The 23938-nt window shown below is 36.5% G+C and overlaps 1 protein-coding gene across 6 annotated transcripts in view; it reads right to left on the bottom strand.

Annotated features, from left to right (window-relative positions):
• Positions 1 to 23938, bottom strand: part of SMARCC1 (SWI/SNF related, matrix associated, actin dependent regulator of chromatin subfamily c member 1) — a 168542-nt gene that overhangs the window by 100260 nt on the left and 44344 nt on the right. For all 6 annotated transcript variants that reach the window (XM_023726484.1, XM_004368479.1, XM_023726487.1 and 3 more), the window contains 5 exons: positions 20637 to 20706; positions 11134 to 11203; positions 7409 to 7484; positions 3595 to 3720; positions 1550 to 1671 (listed from right to left, as the gene is read on the bottom strand). In XM_023726484.1, coding sequence (XP_023582252.1) covers positions 1550 to 1671; positions 3595 to 3720; positions 7409 to 7484; positions 11134 to 11203; positions 20637 to 20706 — 464 coding nt within the window. The remainder of the gene's footprint in view (positions 1 to 1549; positions 1672 to 3594; positions 3721 to 7408; positions 7485 to 11133; positions 11204 to 20636; positions 20707 to 23938) is intronic.

The following is a 23938-nucleotide window of genomic DNA, read 5'->3' on the forward strand; positions in this document are numbered from 1 at the left end:
GGGGGGCGGTGGGCACAACCAGCATCAGCACGCTAATTCCTAACAAGCGAAACCTATTTACCAAAATCACCACAATGGAAAAACAACTCTACCCTTTCAGTTTTCACATGAATCAACGGCCACCAAGTTGAAAGGATGGTACACAAAACTACTCAGTTTATTTTACTCTGACTGTAACCACTTCAGTGCAATGTGCAAGTGCTCTGCGATACTCAAAAAAGGGCTGAGTTCATAGTTCAAGGTAGTATCTTTTGTTTTAAACCAAATTCTATAGCTTCAAGATTTCACCTTTTGTCTATTAAGTAAAATCTTCCCAAGCTCCTTCCCATGATTCCCATCTAGTAACGCCAGTTAGCTGGTGCCCTAATAATTTACTGTTTATATCATTTCAAAGTGAATTTTATCATTATGAAGTAATTAAAGAGCACTGTTGGTACAAACGGTTACATGTTCTGCTGCTAACTGAAAGCTTGGAGGTTCCAAGCCACCCAGCAGCTCAGCAGGAGAGAGACCTGGCAATCTGTTTCTGTAAAGATTACAGCTATGAAAACCCTATGACACAATTCTACTCTTGTCACGTAAGGTCGCTATGAGTCGGAATTGACTCAACGGCATCCAACAACAACATACACTCTCTGCTATACTCTTTTAGGATTCCTTAGGTAGCACAAATGGTTGAGTCCTTGACTACTAGCTGAAACACTGGTGTTCAAACTCACCCAGGGAGGCCTCAGGAGACAGGCCTGGTGATCCGCTTCTGAAAAGTCACAGTCTTGAAAACCCTATGAAGCAATTCTACTCTGCATACGTGGGGTCATAATGAGTCGGAATCAACTAACAATATACTCTTATTTTCCAATGTTTCTCAGGGAGTATTTTTCCCTTTGATAATTAAAAATCAAACATTAAATTATTATAAGAGAAATAAATGGTTTTGTACTTCTTAGAAAAAATACTTTTTGAGTTAGGTAAGTGAAATTACTGAGTATCTACTTACTATATAATAATAAATTATTAAGTACCTACCATTTATTAAATATCTACTTCAGGCTAGGCACTGTATAAGGGCTTTAAAGTCTCCTTTAATTTCCACAAAAATGTATTTGGTAGAAGCTGTACTCTCCATACAAGCACAGTTCATTAAGTACAACTTTGTCACTCTGAACAAACTATTATGCTTCTGCACTTTGCAGAACATCAAATAGTAGGTTCACCTTCTCCATGAGTCCTCTTGATCACAAACGAGGACAGGTGGTAAAATCAGAGAAGCAGACACTAACTACGGTGAATATAGTTTCTTAGGTTTCTTACTAGCCACACTTCTGGACAGAAAAAACATTGAATTCACGGTGCCTTTGTAAAAATACAACATAAGATGCCTGACAGGCACAACAACCTATTACAAGATAAGCTATCAAAGCAAAAGATTTCCCAATGTGAGTCAAAGAAGTCCACTTACATTAAACAAAACTTCCAACACTAAGTGGAAAAATCTGGGAAGTCCTTTGGAGTTTGTTTTCTGCTTTTCGAATCATGTTACAGTTCTTACCCTTTTTTCCCACTCTTCTTCCGTGATTCTGTGGGTGTAGGAGGGGGTGGGGAAGGTGAATGTTTCCTTTTTCGAGCATTAGCTGCCGCTTTTCTATCTCTTCTCTCTGGACTTCGGACTGGCTAGGAGAAAGTAAACATAAATAAATATCAACCAGCTTTGTCCACTGCTCAGTTTCTACAAACCCTGTCCAAAGGTAAGTTTCCACAAATAAAGAGCACCATATCCACTAGCTCAGAGCAAATGAAAGCAGCATTGTGGACCACAAGCAATCAAGAGACTGACATTTAAGGTGATGCGTGCCCGATGGAAACACCAGTACTGATCCACAGGTATTCAACCCATGCCTTAACACAGACATGCCAAAACCTGCACAACAAAAACTGTCCCTGTTCACATTCTGTCTTTCCAGGATGGGAAAAGCATTTTCAATAACTACTGGGAAAATATGAAAACACATTCCACTAAAGAGATGAAACACAAAGATGGGCTTCATGATCTTGTAAAAATGTACCATTATAGAAACTACGCCTAACTCATCAACAAGAAGAATTAAAGAGATAATGAGACACAAAAGATTTTAAATAAGATTGCAACTTATGATTTAAAAGACAACTATTTCTACCTGTAAATATATATGCTTACATATAAAAAAACCTCAAAGAACTCCCCCCGACACACACACACTATTTGACCTTTTAAAAACTTTTTTAAAAAAGATGCAGGATACAAGAGCAATATAAAAAAACTTACCGTGTACATAACAACTACCAATTTAATAAACTAACCATAATGAAGAAAAAAACACCTTAAGTAAAAACATATGAGGTGCAAAAAAAACCCGAGAGATTAAAACATCAAATAAACATTAATTAATTGCCTCTGGTACCCTCATTATTCCTTACAACTATCTGTTTTCAGTAACTGTGGTATCAAATTGGAAATCTGAGGCATCATACAAGTCTGTAAGCGCAGTTTAAAAAAAAATCTAAACCACACACACATGTGAGTAGTATAGTAAGTCTGAAGTTAAATTTTAAAAAAGGAATATCAAATCAATTTTAGCATACGACTCCTAAAAATAAATTACTAAATAAATAAAAAAACCATCTAAATCTGGATAGGGGTAGATATCAAGAACCAGTTTAACAATGTGATATGAAGATAAGAATATTCCTAATGACACAAAAGACTTGGTTTGAAATGCATTAAAGGAAAATAAATATATACGAATATCTGCTGGGGAAGGTTAAAATAAAAACATTTGAAGAGTCAAATCTCAAAACAAAACGAAGAATATTCATACTGTGGCAAGGAAGTTTCAGTAGAGAAGTAACAGGGCTGAAAATAAGTATGATAGAACTATACTTTCTATGGTAAGGGTTAAAAAAAAAATCTGTCTCAAAGATTTTTAAAAAAACTAAAACACAAAAAAAACAAAGGGCAAAAATTTTAAGTGTCCTCAATAAGAAGAACTTGAAAATCGTCGGGCTCTTTCTAAATCTGCCACAAACCCAACACTAACACGTCTAAGCTCTCTTTTCAGACTGAGGTCTTCCCCTAGGGACACGCCTACCTCAAAAGTCACAAGTTATAAGGAATCATGGATAAATATTTAAGTAGTGTGACTTCTTAAAGGAGTACAGAATATTAAGGGTCAAATAAAGACTGAACTATAACTGAGATCTTTAAGGTCTGTACTTTGTGCTAACTCCTGTCAGTACATTAACAAAGTTATTAAAAAACGGTGAAAAAAACCAACAGCTAAATAAAATTATGCTGTGATGATATTTAGTATAGAAAATTAAAACTCAGGTCTACAGAATAAAATCAGCTGTACCACTGCCATACTACTTGGGCCATTTTAAATCTTTATGATCCTGTGAGACCTTTATGCCCCCTTTCGGGGTTAGTTACAACCATTTAGTAACCTTTACATATACTCAGTGATCAATGCACTCTAGAATTTATCAATGAAGATTCAGTAACATTCAGGCCAAGAGAAAACAAGAACTAGTGGAGAAAAATGATGACAAAGCAAATACCTCTTCATTCTTTGTTGAAATTCGTTGCCGAAAACTCACAGGCTTCCTGTTCTCATCCACCTCATAATCCTCTTCATTCATCCATTCATTGAAAACATCAGTGTCCAAAATCCATTTCGCATGAACCTAAGAACACATCAGGGCACGAACATCTACATAAATAATAAAATCACTCAGGGTTTTAATAAATCAAAGTATTACAAAGGAAAAAAGCCGGTTTATTATTTTCAAAGCCTCAAATGCAAAGAAACAGATTAAAAACATAAGACTAGTAATGACATCTTAGCAGCAACTTACCCATTCCTAATTTTTATTCCCTTTTAGCGAGCAAAGAGAGTAAGAAAGTATCTAGTATAGGAAGATATGTCTCAAGAACAGGACTACCATTCCAAGAAATCAGACTCTACTCGAGTTTCTAAACTAAATATAGCTTCAAAATTCACACTAAGCAAAACAAAAGTTTTTCTTTTAAATATCAAATTGTAGAATAACTAAAAGAAAACAGAACTGAACATTTAACATATCTAAAAAAGAGAGAACTTCCTATACCTTGAAATAATAAAAAAAAAATACTCATATATCTAGGTATATTTAAAATGAACAGGATAAAAAAAGAAAAAGAGAGGGAGACTGAAAAATAGTCGCAACAAAGAAAGTTAAATTTATTTTAAAAGCTCCCTCATATTAGTCACAAAATAATAGAGACCTATTAGTCATTCAGTTAAAAAGAATGACAATAATAATGATAATACAGCTAACACTTATTTAATACTGAGCATGTTTCAGGCTATTTCCTGCCTTAACTCATTTAACACCCAACTATCATGCTAGAAATGTATTACTATTAATATTAGCTCCATATAGCACTTAGCATAAATCTAAGAAATGAGATCAATGAATATACATCATTATTTTATGTAACTCTAACAAAAAAAAGTTGCCAATTTTAACTGTAAGATGCAGATCAACTATAAAAAATCCTGATTTCAGATATATTAAAATGTTAAAAAAATATACATGTTAGAATCAGAGAAATGTGGTCAGTTACTCAACTAGGAAACAGTGGGTCTAAGATTTAAACAAGGCAGTCTAGGCTCCAGTTAATCATGTAACTACTGAACTACACAGAGCAAAGCTCATGACGGCATTTTACTAAAGAGTAAATGCAGTCAGTAAACAAATACAAAGAATACATTCAATATTAATATCAATGAAAGAATAATACACAATACTCGGCCAATATGCAGTTAACACTGTGTTTATTCATCCTTTCCTGTGTCTACTCAACATTGACTGAGGAGTATACTGTATGTCAAAAATTGTGCTACCAATGTACTATATGTACTATGTATACATGTGTATATATGTATATACAGTACTGAAAAATACTACATGCCAAAATTGAGCTATCTATATGTCAAAAATTATCTGTACAGGATCAAACTGACAACAGCAACTCTGAAGATCAGACAGGAACCTTAGGGAGCAGTTTTGAGTTTATGTCAATGGAGGAGGAACAACTCAGAATACAAGGGTGAGAATGGCTGCACAACCTGAAGAATGTAATCAGTATCATTAAATGGTATATGTAGAAACTGCTGAAAAAATTAGTGCATGTTAGTCAGAACTGACTCAACAGCAATGGGTTTGGGTATTTTTTTGTTTTGTTTTGCTGTATATATGCTCAACAACAACAAAAATGAAAAAACCACATAATAGAGTCCAGGAACAAATTACTACAAATATAAAAAATTTACTTTTGACAGACTAGCAGTGGGGAAAGAAGCTCAGCCTTGATATTTTTCCTCCTTCAAAGGATAATTAGTTGCTCTAGCACCACATGGAGGAAAAAAATTAAACTTCCTACATCATAATCATATTTAAAATTTAATTAAAAATCTATACTATAAAACTAAAAATAGGTGATGTAGGAGATTTTCTTGATGACTTCAGGATTAGAAAACAAAAAGACAAGCTACAAACTCGGAGAACAAATTTTTAGCACATATAACTGGCAACAGAGTAATATACAGAATATGTAAAGAACTACTACCAATAAAAAAAGACAACGCAATGGAAAAACGAGCAAAAGATGAGAAGAGGTACTTCACAAAATAGGAAATACCAAAGGTCAAAGAATTCATGAAAAGATCATAACTAATTAGTAATAAGAGAAATACAAATTAAAACCACAATGAGATGATATCACTTCACACCAACTAAAACACCCACTGCCATCGAGTCTATTCCGACCCACAGCAACTCTGTAAGACAGAGTAGAACTGTCCCAGAGTTTCCAAGGAGCGCCTCATGGATTCGAACTGCCAACCTTGACCTTTTGGTTAGCAGCCGTAGCACTTAACCACTACGCCAACAGGGTTTCCTCATACCCACTAGAGGTAGGCAAATATTACAAAGTCAAGAAATCGCAAGCCCTGGTAAAGATGAGGAGCAACCAGAGAACGTGCACACTGCTGGCAAAATACATTTTTACAATCAATTCTGAAAAGGTTGCACTGCTTAGAAAGGTGATTGTTTTCACTGCCTATGAACATATATAACAAGAGGTATGGTCAAGAAAGTTCATAGCAGCATTGTTTATAATACCCTAAAGTGGGAACAACCACACATCCATCAACATTACAATGGATATACTGTGATATATTTATATAAAAGATTACTTACAGTACTAAGACCGATAATATGGATGAAATCTCAGGAACATAATGTTGAAAAAAATGCAAGTCACAAAAGAATGTAGTACATTCCCACTGATGATAAACTGAAAAAAGTATTTGTGCAGGTATACACACACATGTAGTAAAATTATACTGAGAAAGAGAAGCAGTACATTTAGAATAATGTTTACCTCTGAGAGGGCACGGCACAGGATGAATACAATGATTGCATCAAATTTAATGGTAATTTTTTTTCGTCAATAGAGAGTGGTGGGAAGTCTCTACTATGTTTGCTTTACTGTATTCCTTTACTACTATGTATTTTATAAATACCACTAATATTCACAATTTAATTTTAAAAATTAAGTGCTATACTTTTCACAGCAGAACAAAACAATACATATTTTGTTTTATAAAAAAAAGATGTCCAGTTCAACTTTTCACACAAACTCACAGTTAGAGACATTCTAAAAAACTGGCCTATATGTGTCACAGAAGACAAAGAAAGGATGAAGTTCAGACTGAAGAGATCTGACAACTAAACACTACACGTGATACTGGGTTGGATCAGGAAAACTTACTATAAAGGATATTACTGAGACAATCGGTGGAATTGGAATATGGGCCTTAGAGTTAAGTAGGTAATAGTACTGCTTCAAGAACGAATTTCATGAATGATATATATAGTTAATAAGAATCTGGGAAAAGGATATAAAGTAGTGCTTTGTACTTTTCTTGCACCTTTAAAATTTCCACATTAAAAATGGAAAAAAAGTTAATGCATAGATTATTACCACTATAATCAAAATTATATAAGACTCTATCATAGTAATCGTCACGCAGGCATTGCTTCCAGCCTTCCTTCATGACACTATCAATTATGTTCAACTCCATCCCTCACCTCACACTCTTAACTATCTCAAACCACAATATGACATGGCTTTGGAGTTCCCTCAAATATCACTGCAGACATTTAAGTTCAGACCTAGATAATGATGTCTTCATAGTTGTGAACACCTCTAATGGATGATAAGAAAGGGAGGCCATCATTCTATACCTCCTTAAAATATTGTTGTGGACAAGAGCTATTAAGTTTTATCAGGATAAAAGTTTTTTTTTAGAAAAGGATGATTGACCTTCCATGATTTTTCTGGAATTGGTGGATCTTCAATTTCAGCATCAACATCACTGCTGTGGACCCAAGTATCATAGCTATAAAGGAAATGAAAAAAGGAGAAACAAATTAGAACCCAAGTTCATTCACTGAAAGACTTTTATCAAATATTAAAGATATATTTTAGAAATACAATTAGGACCTAGTAATAGCAAGTTATCAGACACTTCTGTCTCTATTACTCTGCTAAGAAAACGTTTCTGTAGCTCACCAGTACCCTTCACAATGCTAAACCCAAAGTTCAAGCCTCAGACCACAATTTATTCAATCTACACACAGAATTTTAAACAGTTGCCCACTCTCTCCCGGAAGCACTTCCCTCACTTGGACTCCGGGCAGTACCATCACCTGCTGTTCCTTCTAGCCTTTCCTCAGCCTCCCTTGCCAGTTCCTCTTCTTCTCCAAACTGCTTCAACACTGGAGGGCCCAAAGGTTGAGTTTTTTGACCATCCCTCTTCTTCTCTACTCATTCTTTATGTGATCTCATTCAGTCCTATGTTTTCACTTATATATTGACGACTTATATCTGCCCTCTTCTCTGAATTTTGGACTCATGAAACCAGGGGCCAATTCCATATCCCCTTTCTTGTATGTCTACTAAGCCTGTGAAACCTAACACACTCAAAACATAACTTGTAATGATGTCCTGCCCCCCATCAGTGTGCTCCAGCCAATCGCCCTCATTTCAGTCAATGCTAACTCCATCATTTCAGTTCCTCAGGCCAAAAGCCTTGGAGACATCCTCGACTAGACTCTTAAGTCCATCCTACAGTCAAATCATCAGCAAATTCTATCAGCTCCACCTTCAAAATACGTCCAGGATTTAAAAAAAAAGAAACTGGAAAAAAAATGTATGTGTGTCCAGGATCTATCTATTTCTTACCCCCTCGATTCTGCTCACTAGTTCCCCTGCTTCTGCTTTTGGCCTCTAGAGTTAATTTTTCACACAGCAACCACATTGATCCTTTAGAAAACGAAGTCAGACCACATCACTCCTCTGCTCAAAACCCTCCAAAGGACCCCACCTAACTCAGAGTGAAAGTCAAAATCATTACAGTGGCTTGCTAAGTCCTCAAGATTGGATCCTATGCCTGTTGCTCTGACCCCATCTCCTACTCGGCTCTCTTCACTCACGGTACTCGAGCCACTCGGGCTTTAGTGGTGTTCTTCCAAGATGCTAGGCAGCTGCTGCCTCATTTCCTTTGCACATGTTGCTCCCTTCTGCCTGGAGTGCTGCTCCCCACTCCCCAAATATCCATATGGCTCACTCTGCCACCCCCTCACTTCTTCACATCTCTATGCTCAAAGGTCATCTTATCAGTGAAGTCCAATTCACTGATATAAAACTAAATCACTCCCCCTACTTCCTCTTCAATTTTGAAATGAACATAAAATTATCTACCAGATTAAAACTCTGTTAATGCCACTATACTGGCCAATAAGCTATTACAAAACCAAGTGAAATCTAAATGAAATACAAATATGGTTAACAAGCATTGGCTTCTTTTTAGCCACTATTCAGAAGTCAGCTCAAAAGCATTTAGAACCAGCATAGCTCTACATATCTATTAATATTATTCTGGTAAAATTTTATTGGAAGCAAATCCCAAGTGGCTCAGCAGGAAAAAAGACCTGGCAACCTGCTCCAGTAAAGATTACAGCCCAGAAACCCTATGGAGCAGTTCTACTCCGCCCTATAGGGTCGCTATGAGTAATCAACTTAATAACACACAATATCACATCACATCACACCAAGTTTTCAAGGAACACGTAAACATGAGCTGGGAGAAAAAATTCCTTTGCCATTTAAGTATAGTAGTAAAGATTACAATGATGAGGGGGAAAAAAGTGAGAACCTTATATTCTTTTTTTGAAAGTCTCAATTAGAAAATGTAACATAGGTAGTACAGGGCACAGGCCACAGTTAATGAAGAAACTGAACTAACGAGACCTCTTGCGAAGACAAGACCTGAGCTAGCTACCAGCTTTTTGATAAGTAAGTAGAAGGTTAGCACACAGACTAATGTGTCTGATATTATAAAATTATATCAATCTTATGGCGCTTATGGTCATCAATTTGAGTTTCTAAGTGTTTCGAAGGGCAAAGTGATTTCCTATAGTAGTTCCTATAATATGGAACAGTTTAACGCCTTGAAGCTTTGTTACCACAAACATTTTGTACAAAGCATTTATTCAAACATTCCTTTTGAAAATGGTTAATTCACCTAAAGTTGTTAGTTACAGCTCAGAAGAGGTTGATTACCAAGCTTACTTGATTTGGATCTAATTAACTCAACCTGCATAAAGACTGTGCATATGCTCTTAAACTTTGAATGTATCTAAACACATATTTCCTTCTTTTAAAAATATACTTACAAGAAAAATTAAGTTATTCTAATAGATTAATGGAAAAACAATGTGGGGGACGTTATGTATCTCTTGATGGAAGAACACACACCTATGCAACAGTCTTACCACTCTCAAAAACTGAACTGGAATCTGATCAATCTCTAAGGCCAACTACCATTTAAAAACAAATTACAGAGAAACCTGTTAAAATTCACCACAATGTTGCAAACAAACAAAAATCCAAACTCTGCTATACTCTATGGGACAGTCTGGTTTCTTAAATAATAAACTGCAAGCAGAGGTGAAGAAGACAGAGAACCTATAAATTAAAAAGTACTCAAGAGCTATATCAACGAATTCTACTTCAAATAATAATCAGTCAGTCAATAAAACATATCATTTATATGACAACTGGAAATTTGAACAATGACTGGGTTTTTTATGTTAAGAAACTGTTAATTTTGTTTTAAGTTTTACAGTGATGTTATGGGGTTTTTTTTTGGTTTGTTTTGTTTTTAAGAAAACTTATCTTTTAGAAATACATGATAAAATATTTATGATTGAAATGATATGCTTGGGATTTGCTTCCAATAATATGGGAAGGTGAGAAGTGAATGGAGATAGAGGTGAAAGAAGACTGGGCTGATCTGAAAAACTCACAGTGAAGAGAATCTCCACTTGACAACAGTGAAATAAACAGCAAAGCAGGTCTAGCATAAATTTAGGAAGCTGAAACGTGGAAGGCTAGCCCTGTTCCTCATGCCCTATGCAGGCATAATATTAACTCAACAAGGACCACCACTCCCACTAGCATCTAGCTTTTGTTTATAATATTCCTTATTCATATTTTAGATACTAAAGCACAGCATGAGTTATGATATATAAAATCAGCAATAATACTAGGGAAGTAAATTTCTGCCAAGAAGAAAAAATTCATTTTAGACATAAATTGTTTCATTCTTAACAGTCTGGCATGACTATGACTAATAGACAACTAAGGGTTAAAAAAACAAATAACACCGAGTCATGAACACTAGAGAAAAAATTTTTTTCTACTTCTTGAAGGAAACAAATCTAAATCCCATAGTAAAGGAATTCTTTGGAAAATGTAGCCAAGATATGTGTTTACTGAGATAAATAACGCTGTGTGACTTCACTGAATTCCATAATTAAAATAAGAAAACAAGTCAATGAAATACTCAATAAAACGAGAACAATGACTGATTTCACACAAATCAACAAAGGTGTCACTACTCACGAAATGAAACTATATATAAATAATTTTAGTTTTCTTTGACAAAAATATTTATACAAGATTTCAGAGCATAGCAACATTACCTGTCTGGATAAAACCCCCAATGCACTAGAACCTGCTTATCTTTTCTCATCACCGGTCTCAACCACTCTTCTGAAAGGGAAAACAAAAAACAAAAACACTTTAGTCAAAATGACAAATAAATGAATAGTAAACTATTATACAGCCTTAATTTTTACTTAAGACAAACTTTTCAGTTCACCAACTAGCAGGAAAAAAAAAAAAAAAACCACAAGGTTTTTTCTTAATTGAGCACTACCTATCATATTCAGGGAAAATTTCTCAGCTTGTGTATTGCTTTCTAGATTCCAGGCCTATGATCCATCACTCTGGCAAAACCAACTGTCCACTACAGTCTAAATGCTCCTCTCCCACTCACCTGTCAGCCTGCCTCACTCTCTCTCTCCACACAATTACTGTATTTTTTACTGCCTCATTTCCCATGTAGAAACTCTCCTCTCTTTTTCTCTGAGGCTTTACAATTACTATGTATCTTTCAAGATGTAAGTCATACCTCATCTCCTTGATGAAAGCTTTACTGACTACTCTGTCCTCCACATTCAGATTCTCTGGTATCCTACAGCACTTTACAGCACTACATCAAGGCTTTTACACCAATAACACTATTTTTATTACTCTTTAATTGCCTCATACCTATTAATTTAATCCTCCGAACATGAATGCAAACAATGTGGTTACATGCTGTAGTTATTTTTCTTTCAGGTTTCAAATTATATGATCAAATGATTCTTACTGACTTTAACCAATAAGCGCTAATTATCATGTGCTTCTTTCGCAGTCTTAATTCAGATTAGAAAATTCAATGCTTGTAGTAACAGGGAAGTTCTGAAGTAGGCTCCCTGAAACCCAAGAAATGATAAAATAGCAAAACTAAGGAAAATTAGCTCACGGACTTTTCAGTGCCAATTTCAACGTGAAACAGCCTCAGCTTCATGGACTAAAGCCATGAAGTCCACCTGCCTGTGCTCTTTTTAAAGCATCCAACTACTTCGCTTACCATTTTGAAAAAAGGTAAAAAGGAAAGCATCAGGCCCATTTCTTAATCTGATATCCCAACATGGCAGAGGAAAATATGAGAAGCGGCCAGTAGGCATCACAGAACCCACTCTGTGAAACCAACCTTTCCAATATCTTAGCTCTCTAACCAGCAAGAGCTGCCTTTTAAAATACTGAATCTATCTTCAAAGATTGAACAGCTTTAGGAAGGAAAGAAAAAAGGATATCCATCCTAAACACAGCTAACTTTGATATAAAGAGTTTTTAGCACTGAATGTTGTTGTTATTGTTAGGTGCTGCTGAGTCGGTTCCAACTCTTAGCGACCCTATGTACAACAGAACGAAACACTGCTGGGTCCTGTGCCATCCTCACAATCGCTGTTATGTTTTGAGCCCGCTGCTGCAGCCAATGTGTGAATCCATCTCGTCGAGGGTTTTCCTCTTTGGCATTGAATGCTTTTGACAAATTCTCCAAGGAGAAAAAACTAAAGGTGTAAGACATGAACTCACATACTTCCCAAGGACAGTCATAAGCTACCCAGAACCAAGAAAAAAGACACAATTTTCAGAGTAAAAATTAGCCCAAAGTCAGGATATATAAAGAACTCTCAGAACTCAACAGTAAGACATAAATAATTCAACTAAAAAGGTAGTCAAAAGATCTGAATAGGCATTTCTCAAAAGACATACAACTGGCCAATAAGCACATGAAACAATGCTCCATAACAATTAGAGAAATGCAAATAAAACACACAAAGAGATATTATTTGACACCCACTATGAGCCCTAGTAGCGCAGTGGTTAAGAGCTCAGCTGCTAACTAAAAGCTTGGCAGTTCGAACCCATCAGCTGCTCCTTGGAAAATCTATGGGGCAGTTCTACTCTGTCCTATAGGGTCACTAGGAGTCGGGATCAACTCGATGGCAACAGGTTTGGGGTTTTTTGTAGGAACCAAAGGGCAATAGTTCAAATCCAGTAGTGGCTCCATGGATGAAAAGACCTGACAATCTACTCCCATAAAGATTACAGACTAGGAAATCCTAGGGGGCAATTCTATTCTATTATATGGGGCTACTATGAGTTAGAATCGAATCAACAGTATACGACAACAACATGATGACTTGATACAATAAAAAGCACTGGTGAAGATGTGGAGAAACTGGAAACTCATGGGATTATAAAACTAGAAACTCAGGATTGTGAAATGGTGAAGCCTCTGTGGAAAAGTATGGTAGTTGCTCAAAATGTTAAAAATCAAGTTATTATATGAGCCAACAATTCCACCCTTAGGTATATAAACAAGAGAACTGAAAATATAAATTCAGACAAAAACTTGTACATGAATGTTAATAACAGCATTATTCACAACAGCCCAAAAGTGGAAATAATCCGAATATCCATTAACTGAAGAATGGATAAACAGAATGTGGTATATCCATATAATGGGATATTTTTTGGCCATAAAAGGGAATGAAGTACTGATACATGATACAATATGGATGAACCCTGAAAGTATTATGCTAACTAAAGAAGCTAGACACAACATCTGCTGTTTAAGAAAAGGGAGGAGTGACCCTGCAGTGGTGGTGTGGAGGCCGGTGGGACTCTGCTGCCACCACAGATCCAGAGGACAGATGCCCGGAGGTTATAAGGGGAGAGCTTATTTCCTCCAGGGGGTGGGGATGCCACCTGAGTGGAAATGGAGGACAAAGTATCCAGCCAAGGAGGATTATCAAGCTTTGAAATCTAACAAAACCTGCCCTGCTCAGGACCCGTGGCCCTTTTTTCCCCTCAAATTTCTCTCTTTGGAATACGAATGTCCATAACATGCCTGTTCCACCACTGTATTTTAGAAGCTGATAAGTTCTATTCTAGGTTTCATAGGTCTACAGATGGAGAGTAATTTTGGTCAAGGAGGGAACATACCACACCTACTTTACATGATGCAGAAGATGAGATTTTGGACTTACAATAGAATTGATGCTGGAATGGGTTAAGACTTTTGAGATGTTGGGAGGACTTGAATTTTGGGGGTCCTGAGGGCTGACTGTTATGAATTATGTCTCCTGAAAAGATATGTTGAAGTCTTAACCCTTGGTACCTGTGAAGGTGACCTTGTTTGGAAATAGGGTATTTGAAGGTGTTATCATTTAAGTTAACATGAGGTCAAACTAGAGTAGGCCCTGATGCCGTGGAGTCAACTCCAATGCACAGCAACCCTATGGGGCCCTGATGGCACAGTGGTTAAGAGGTCGGCTGGTAACCAAAAGGACGGAAGTTCAAAACCACCAGCAGCTCCTTGGAAACCCTATGGGACAGTTCTGCTCTGTCCTATAGGGTCACTAAACCAAAAACCTGTTGCCATCGAGTCGATGCCGACTCATAGCCACCCTACAGGACAGAGTAGAACTGTCCCATAGGGTTTCCAAAAAGTGGCTGGTAGATTCAAACTGCTGACCTTTTGGCACTGTGCCACCAGGGCTCCACTAGAGTAGGATGGGTACTAATCCCATCGGAGTGGTATCCCTATAGAGAGAAGAGACACAGAGACAGATGGGTAAGACGGTCATGGGAAAGTGCATGTGTAAGCCAAGAAATGCCTGGGGCTACCGGAAGTCAGAAAGGTCAAGAAAGGATCTTCACTTAGAGCCTTTAGAGAATATGGTCCTGAATTTGGAAAACTAGCCTTCTGAACAGTGGGATAATAAATTCCTGTTGTCATAAGCCACTTACTTTGTGGTATTTTGTTATGGGATCCTTATAAAACTAATACACATGCCATACTCACAAATCTTACTAATACCTTAAGGTCCATTACTTTAAATATTAAATCCTCATAAAAGGCATATTAAATTTTCAAGGGTATTACAGTATGCCCTTAAATGTACTGTAGTTGGTACTGTCATCACCTGCACAGTTAACCAAAATATGTACATGTAAGGGGCCCAGCAGAGGGCTCTGCAGAGAGTTGACATTTGCTTGACAGCCAGTTACTCTAATGTAAATCCTGCAATGTGTAGAATCACATCTTATTAAAAAAATAGCCTTAAACATATTAAAACTTGAATTTAAGTGCTATCTCCTTACCAAGCAAGTGGTAAACTAAGTTATATTACACAAATGAGAAAAGCAAAAATAGCAAGAATAAGGAAGGACTCATTAGATGTAACAATTACAGTTCTAATCATATGTAAAAGGCAATTCTTTCAAAAAGTCCAGAATCTAAAAGTTCTCCATACTGGAGAAACAAGAGATAGCCAGCAAGAGTTAGTATTCTAACATACACAACTATACACCACTTCCATCTAGTGGAAACCAGCTGCTATTACACAACATGATAAGGGTTGAGGAAATACTAAATAAATGATAGAGGCAGGGTGAGGTTTCTCACTTCACAGAACAATCACAAGAGTTAAAATTATAACCATTAAAAGTAAAATCAAATTTTCAGTTATCAAAATTGAGGATGAAAATCTAAGAGCTAAAACTATAAAACTCAGAGAACCCAGGCATAAGTCTTCATGGCCTTGTATTAGGCAATGGTCTCTTAGATGTGATACCAAATGCACGAGCAACAAGAGCAGCAAAAAGGATAAACTGGACTTTATCAAATTAAAAACTTGTCTGCTTCAAGAAACTATCAAGAAAGTGAAAAGACAATCCATGAAAAATTGGAAAAAATATTTATAAATCATATATCTAATAAGGAACCAGTATCCAAAACATATAAAGAACTCTTACAACTTAACAACAGAAAGACAAATAACCCAACTAGAATATGGGCAAAAGGGCTGAATAGACATTTCTCTAAAAAAGATAAACAACTGATCAATAAGCACATGAAAAGATGCTCGACATCATTAGCAATTAGAAAAATACAAACTAAAACCACAGTGATACCACTTGACACCCACTAGGATGGATATAATCAAAAGGACAGCAAATAAAAAATATCACAGGATCACCTTTTAGGGACAGAGCAGAGTGGCATACAAAATAAAAGGATACTACCCGTAAGAACGGTGCTCTACCAAAAGGTCAACAATTATTCTAAAGCAAAGATGAGAAGATAAGGGGACAGGGAAACTAGAGTACTGGAAATGGAACAACCAGAGCACAATTAAAGAGAATGCTGACACATTATAAAAAATGGAACTGTCATCGAACAGCATGTGTGAAAACTGTCACATGGGAACCTAACTTACTGTGTAAACTTTCACCAAAAACACAATAAACTATTACTTAAAAAAAAAAAAAAAGACAACCAATATCAAGTGTTGACAAGGATGTGGACAAACTAGAACCTCATACACTGTTAGTAAGAATGTAAAATGGTTGACGTCACTTTGCAAAACAGTCTAGCAGTTAACTCAAAATGTTAAGTATACAGTTACCATATGACCTAAACATTTTAAACTTGGCAGAGATCTAATTTCACCCTCCAACTGACCCAGCAACACTTACTAAAAACACTTTTTCCCCCACCACTTACATTGTAAATTAAGCATGTATACGTGAGTAGATCTGTTTCTGGCCTCTCTATTCTGTTCCATTAATCCTCTGCCAATATCACACTATTTTAATTAATGTAGCTTCATAATAGTTCCTCACATTCAATAAAGCAAGCCTTCCCACCCTGCGTACCTTCAAGTGTGAATTGGCTATTCTTGGCGCTATGCATTTCCAAATATACATTAGAATAAACTGTTAAATTATATACACACACACATCCATGCATTGAATATACTGAACAATGTGGGAAGAATTCACTTCATTAAAAAATTGACTCTTAATTCCATAAAAATGTTAAATCCCTTAGGTGTTCTTTAATTTCTATCAATAACATAAAACTGTTCTGTGTTAAAATTTAGGCACATCTTTCATTAGAATCACTCTTGTTGTTAGGTGCCGTCAACTCAGTTCCTACTCATAGGGATCCTATGAACTCAACGAAACACTGCCCCGTCCTGCGCCATCCTCACAATTGTTGCAATGTTTGAGCCCACTGCTGCAGCCACTGTGTCAATCCATCTCGTTGAGGGTCTTCCTCTTTTCGCTGACCCGCTACTTTACAAGCATGATGTCCTTCTCCAGGGACTGGTTCCTCCTGATGACATGTCCAAAGTACGTGAGAAGAATCCTCGCTTCTAAGGAGCATTCTGGCTGTACTTCTTCCAACACAGATTCGTGTGTTCTTACGGCAGTCCATGGTAAATCCAACATTCTTCGCCAACACCGTAATTCAAAGGTATCCGTTCTTCCTCTGTCTTTATTCACTGTCCAGTTTTTGCACGCATATGAGGCAGTTGAAACTACCATGGCTTTGGTCAGGTGCGTTTTTAGTCCCTAAAGTGACATCTTTGCTTTTTGACACTTTGAAGAGGTCTTTTGCAGCAGATTTGCCCAATGTATGCAGTGCGTCATTGGATTTGACTGCTGCTTCCATGGGTGTTTACTGTGGATCCAGGTAAAATCAAATCCTTGATAACTTCAATCTTTTCTCCATTTATCATGATGCTGCTTACCTGTTCAGTTGTGAGGATTTCTGTTTTTATGTTGAGATGTATGTAATCCATACTGAAAGCCATGGTCTTTGATCTTCATCAGTAACTGCTTCAAGTCTTCTTTGAGCAAGCAAGGTTCTGTCACCTGCATAACGCAGGTTAATGAGTCTTCCTCCAATCCTGATGCTCCGTTCTTTATATAGTCCAGAGTCTCAGATTATTTGCTCGGCATATAGACTGAATAAATTATAGGCGTATGGATATTATCCTATCACTGACACTGTTGTACTTCAGGACAGATCTTGAAATGTTCTTTTTGACGATGAATTTGACACTGTTCCTCTTCAATTTGTCATTCCTGGCGTAGTAGACTATATGATCATCTGATTCAAAATGGCCACTACCAGTCCATTTCAGCTCACTAATGCCTAGGATATCGATCTTTATGCGTTCCATTTTATTTCTGCCGATTTCCAATTTTCCTGGATTCATACTTTGTACATTCCACGTTCTGATTATTAACGGACGTTTGCACCTGTTTCTTCTCATTTTGAGTCACGCTACATCAGCAGATGAAGGTCTCGAAAGCTTGACTCCGTCCACATCATTAAGGCTGACTCTACTTTGAGGAGGTAACTCTTCCCCAGTAGTATTTGGAGTGTCTTCCAACCTGAGAGGCTCAGCTTCCAGCACTGTATCAGACAATGTTTCATTGCTATTCATAAGGTTTTCACTGGCCAATTTTTTTAGAACTAGATCGTCAGGTCGTTCTGTAAATGCTATCTTTTAATTCTATTTTCTATTTGGTGTTAGTATATAGAAATACATCACTTTATACTGATCTTACACCTAAAAACCACGTTAAACTCACTTTTATAGTTTTGTTCTGCAAACTCTTCTGAGTATTCTACATAACCATTCATGTTTGCAAATGAGGATGGCATTTCTTCCTGTTCCAACATTTATCCATTTTATTTCTCTTTCCCCTTACTGCACTAAAATTTTTAAACACAAATGGTGATGGGATCACACAGATTCCTGATCTCAGAGGAAAAGCTTTCAACATTTTACTATTAAGTATGATGTTTGCTATAGGGATTTTTTTTGTTTTTGGTAGATACCCTATACTAGATTAAGAAAGTTCCTTCCCTTTTCCAAACTTACTATATATTTGTTTGTAAATAATAAGCAGATATTGTACTTATCAAATTTCTCTATATTTACTGAGTTGATCATGTGATTTTTCTCCTTTATTCTGTAAACATACTGAATTCTACTGATCAATGTTTATGTCCTAGAATAACTTTGTAATCCTGGAATAAATTTGCCTTGGTTGTGATAAATTATCCTTTTTATATACTGCTAGACTGATTTTGAGAATATTTTATTTAAAATTTCTGCATCTCTGTTCATGTGTAAATACAGATGCAATTTTCTGTAATTTTCCTTCCTCATGATGTCATTTTCAAGTATTGGTATTAAGGATATAGCTTAAAAACAAGTTGGGATCTTTTGATTCTTTCTGTGATTTCTAACATATATAATTAAAGACAAGCTGGTTACTTCGTCATTTAAATGTGTGGTAGATTTCATCAGCAAACTCATCTGTAACTTGAATTTTATTTTGAGGATAGTTTTTACATTATAGATTCAATTTCTTTAGTAGGTACGCAACTATTTGGAATTTCTATTTCATGTGTGCAGGATCTGTATAATGCCCCCTTCATTCTTGACATTATTTATTCCTTTCTCTGTTCTCACTCATTTTCAGCAAGAATTTATCATTAGTTTTTTCTAAGAACCATTTCTGACATGGCTGAGTACATTGCTATCGTGTATTTTCTGTATCATTAATTTTTGCTCGTCTTTTTTATTTCCTTATTTCTTTAGGTTGAATTTGCTGTTATTTTTCCAACGCCTTGAGAAAGGTGTTTGAATCACCGATTTCCAGCCTTCTCCTTAATATTTGTATTTAAAGAATTTCCTTAGGCATAACTTTAACTGCAGTCTAGAAAATTTATTGTTGTACTTTCATTCTTACTCACTTGCAAAGATTTTCTTTCCGTTTTATTATTTCTTTGATCCATGGATTACCTAGCAATTTTCAGGCATACAAAGACTGTCTGGTAATCGTTTGATTATTATCTTCTAGCATAACTGCACTGGTCAGAAAAACACACTCAGTATGGAGTAATTCAAATGTGACATAATTTGGCTTCTTACATAGATGTGCTGCATGGATATGTTGTGCCCACCAGCAGACCTGATTGTTGCATCCCTGCAGGAGTTCTATTTCTCACTTTAAACTAATTCATATTTAATTCTGCAGCTCAACCCTTTGAAAAGATGGTTAGCAAGGGTCAGTATCCATACATCTCATGAACTCTAGCCACTAACAAAAATCACTTTTTAGGATCTGCAGAACTGAAGATCAGAATCTGAACGATTGTAAATTCACCAAAGCAATGTCCTGCTGTGCAGTCCTATGCAGACAACCAGTAAGCTAGTCTTCCCCAGAGATGTCCTTCTATCTTGCAAAGTCTTAATTTTCAGAAAATAAAAGTCATAGCAATCATTCAGTGAGGCTGATATATAAGGGATGACCAGACTTAACAACTGGATAATGATTACCAACAAAGAAACAAAAGCCTAATAGTTAGAAAGTTGGGTGGCACAAAATTAATCTTTTAATAAATTATCTTTAATTTGTCTGATATGACAACACATAATTTTAGTAAACTTTAACCAACGAATTTATCTGTTCAGTAAAATTATTCAGTTACTAAATAATAAAATTCTTAGCCCAATTCAGCAAAATGACATAATTCTTCATTAAAGAAAATAACGGAAAAATGTACATTTAAATAATCTGTGGAATTAAATTTATGTAATACTTGAAGTTCTCTTTCTAAATAAGCTGGTTATATTGTTTAAACCTCTGCTGGTAGAACTTAAAATCTAACAGAGGATAAGGTGATCAGTTCACAACCAAAACAGTAACTTACCATCTTCTTGTGAGGAAGGATATGGGTATATGTGGTGGGAAGCTTTTGACTTCTCATCAGTATATGTTCCCTGAAAAGCAAACGAATAAGAAACGTAAAAATAAAGCGCATGGTAATCATAAACTACGAGATGCCAGATAAAAATTCCGTAAGAATTACAAAGGTGATGTTTCACTTATTATACTTATTGTAAGAATATTAAGATCATAATATTTTATTATTTTTAGCCAAGGAAAGGGTGACTAGCATTAAACAACAAAAATAAATAAACAGATAAACTGTCAATAGACAGTTTATGTTACTATATGGAAAAATTATACAAGAACCTCTTAGTTAATTCTCTACGTATCTCTGGATATTCATAACAGTAACATGGGTATCTCTAATTCTAGTGGGGGACATGCAGGATGAGGCCTGACCGGTAGGCAGGAGGGACCAGGATACAGGAAGTGGACTGGGCAGAGGTCTGCAGTGAGAGCCCTGCAGAGCCAGAGTGACAGAAAGCAGATTAAAGGTTGTGAGAGGCTAGAGATTTGGGGTGGGAAATGACTGCAAAGCCACATAAGGAACTTTTGTTGTTACTGCTGTGTGCCATCAAGTCGATTATGACTCACAGCGACCCTAAAGGATGGAGTAGAACTGCCCCATATAGTTTCCTAGGCTGAAATCTTTGTACCAAAGCAGATTGCCAGGTCTTTTCTCCCACAGAGTGGCTGGTGGGTTTGAACCGTCAACCTTTCCATTAGCATTCGAGCACATAACAACTGTGCCACTAAGGCTCCTTGAGCGACTTTTAGGGTTACAGAAATGTTCTCTATCTTGTTTATAGTGATGATTACTCACCTGTACACCCACTCCTCACTTATCAACATGGTTAGGTTCCAAAGACCAGGTCATTATGCAAAAATGGTGGATGACCACATCAGATCACAAAATAGATGATGGCTACATCATTATGTAAGTGCCAAATTACATCATTACATAACTGCCAAACCACTGAGAATCATGGCCCAGCCAAGTTGACACACAACGTTAACCATCAGAGACAGCGTTTTTCTCACCTCATACATCTGTATTCATTATTGCCAGACGTAGGTTGTTAATGTGCAAAATAGACTGTAGATTTTTTACTACTGTCATAAATGCAAAATGTCAAATAATGAGATAGTCGATAAGTGAGAAGTAGGGGTTTACAACTGCCAAAGGTGACCAAACTGTATACTTAAAACAGGTGAATTTAGTCCCTGGGTGGCACAAACAGTTAAGTGCTGGATTACTGGTGAAATGTTCTCGGTTCCAACCCACCCAGAGGCACCTTGGAAGACAGGCCTAGTAATCTGCTTTGAAAGGTCACATCCTTGAAAACCCTATGGAACACAGTTCTACTCTGACACACATGGGGTCACCAAGAGCTGGAATCAAATTAACAGCAAGTAACAACAACAGTTCTACAAGTAACCCCGAAGTCATCACAAACTATCATCTAAAGTGAATCATTGCAGGTTTATGGCCCTGAGCCCTAAGCTTGCGCTGTGTACATATACAACGGACAGCTGACTCTATTTTAGCGTGCAAGTATGCTGCTGCTGTTGTTTTAACCCTTTCGTGCTCTTGGGTACCTCTAGGGACAAGTAATTTTTCTGTTTCTGAAGGTTTATTGGGAAGTTGTTGCACTACTGACAGTGCATGCTGCTGTGAGGCAGAGGCCTTTATGACTGCTTAAAACTGAAGAAACATGCTTGTGCCACAATCACTGTTTTTACAGGGTATTGTATGAGGTGTCTGAATTTTTGGTAGGAAAAACAAACATTCTGAATTTTTGTTACACACATATGTACCAATATACCCTGGTGGGGACTCTGAGGTATAATTAGTGGTACTTCATATGTACCACTAAACACTTACGGTAGGCTTGTGGGAGGGGGCAAGGAAAAAAAAAATCCACACTACCTACCAAAAATTCAGACACACTCAACAATTCAGCATACTTCCATTAATGACAACACATGGTATCAGCAAAAAATTCAAAGCAGGAAATCAGTTCACAAAATGGTTAAGTCAATGTTGCATGGATAGTGAATGATATAAAAGCTAAAGTCAAGTTCCGGTTATACCACAGTTAGATTACTGCATACACTCTAGAACATCACTTCAAAACAAAAAGTGCTTACTCTGGAGAACATGAGAATGGGGAGAAGTCTTAAAACCAGGCTTAAGCAGTATTTTAATGCATTTCTGAATTGTTCTTTGACAATGAGTATTTACTAATTATTACAACCAGAGAAATGTAATAATGCTATTTTCAACCAGCGGAAAATTCTAAAATTCAAAATTTAGAGCTGTCTAGAGATGAATTGGGGCCCTGGTGGCACAGTAGTTAAGAGCTTGGCTGCTAACCAAAAGATAGGTATTCTGAATCCACCAACTACTCCTTGGAACACTATGGGGCAGTTCTACTCTGTCATATAGGGTTGCTATGAGTCAGAATCAACTCAATGACAAGGTTTTTTTTTTTTTTTAAAAGGTGAATTAGCAGAAATTCTTGATCACTGAAGCGTTCAGGCAAACCTCTGCAAAGCTCCCAGCAAGGCTGAAAACGAGACCTCAGCACTCACTGAGTGTGAGGCAACAGACGGAACAGCACAGTGTTTAGAACACTGGTCTCTGGTGTCAGTCACACAAGCCTATGTTTGAACCTCAGCTCTGCCATTTACTACCTGCATGATATGGGACAAGTTAACTTTTTTGTGCTTCAGTGTCTTCTGTGGAATGAAGTCATAACAGTAATACCTATTTCACAGGAATTTTGTTAGGACTGAGTTAGTAGATGCAATGAGCCAAGAACAAACACACTGTAAATGGTCCACTAATGAGTTACTACTGCATTTAAAACACTTTGCACAAAGGCCTGATTATCACTATTCAGTAACAGTACTATTGTTATTATCTTCCCTAAGATTCTATTGAAACCAGCCAGATCCTTACAGTCCTCTGGAGGGTATTCCTAGAAAAAAATCACTAAGTCAAATTTCGTAAGAAATATGACAGTTAAATATTCAGCACAAACTACAGAAATATACATAAACTCTTCCCAGTATGATTCGGTAGAAGTAAGAGAAGGTATTTTCAGCTTGAAGGCAAGAACCAGCAACTTAATTTGTTCTATTTTTGCCCTCTAACGTTACATACGTAATTGAGCTACCATGAACAGCCACTCCAATAAACAGAGTACAGTAGAGAAAAAAAGTTTAAGTGCTTTCTTCAAAGTCCTATTGCTAGTGAAAAGAGACAATGGACTTTCA

Source organism: Trichechus manatus, unplaced genomic scaffold, assembly GCF_000243295.1.
Source record: "Trichechus manatus latirostris isolate Lorelei unplaced genomic scaffold, TriManLat1.0 scaffold00001, whole genome shotgun sequence".
Taxonomy (NCBI): Eukaryota; Metazoa; Chordata; class Mammalia; order Sirenia; family Trichechidae; genus Trichechus; species Trichechus manatus.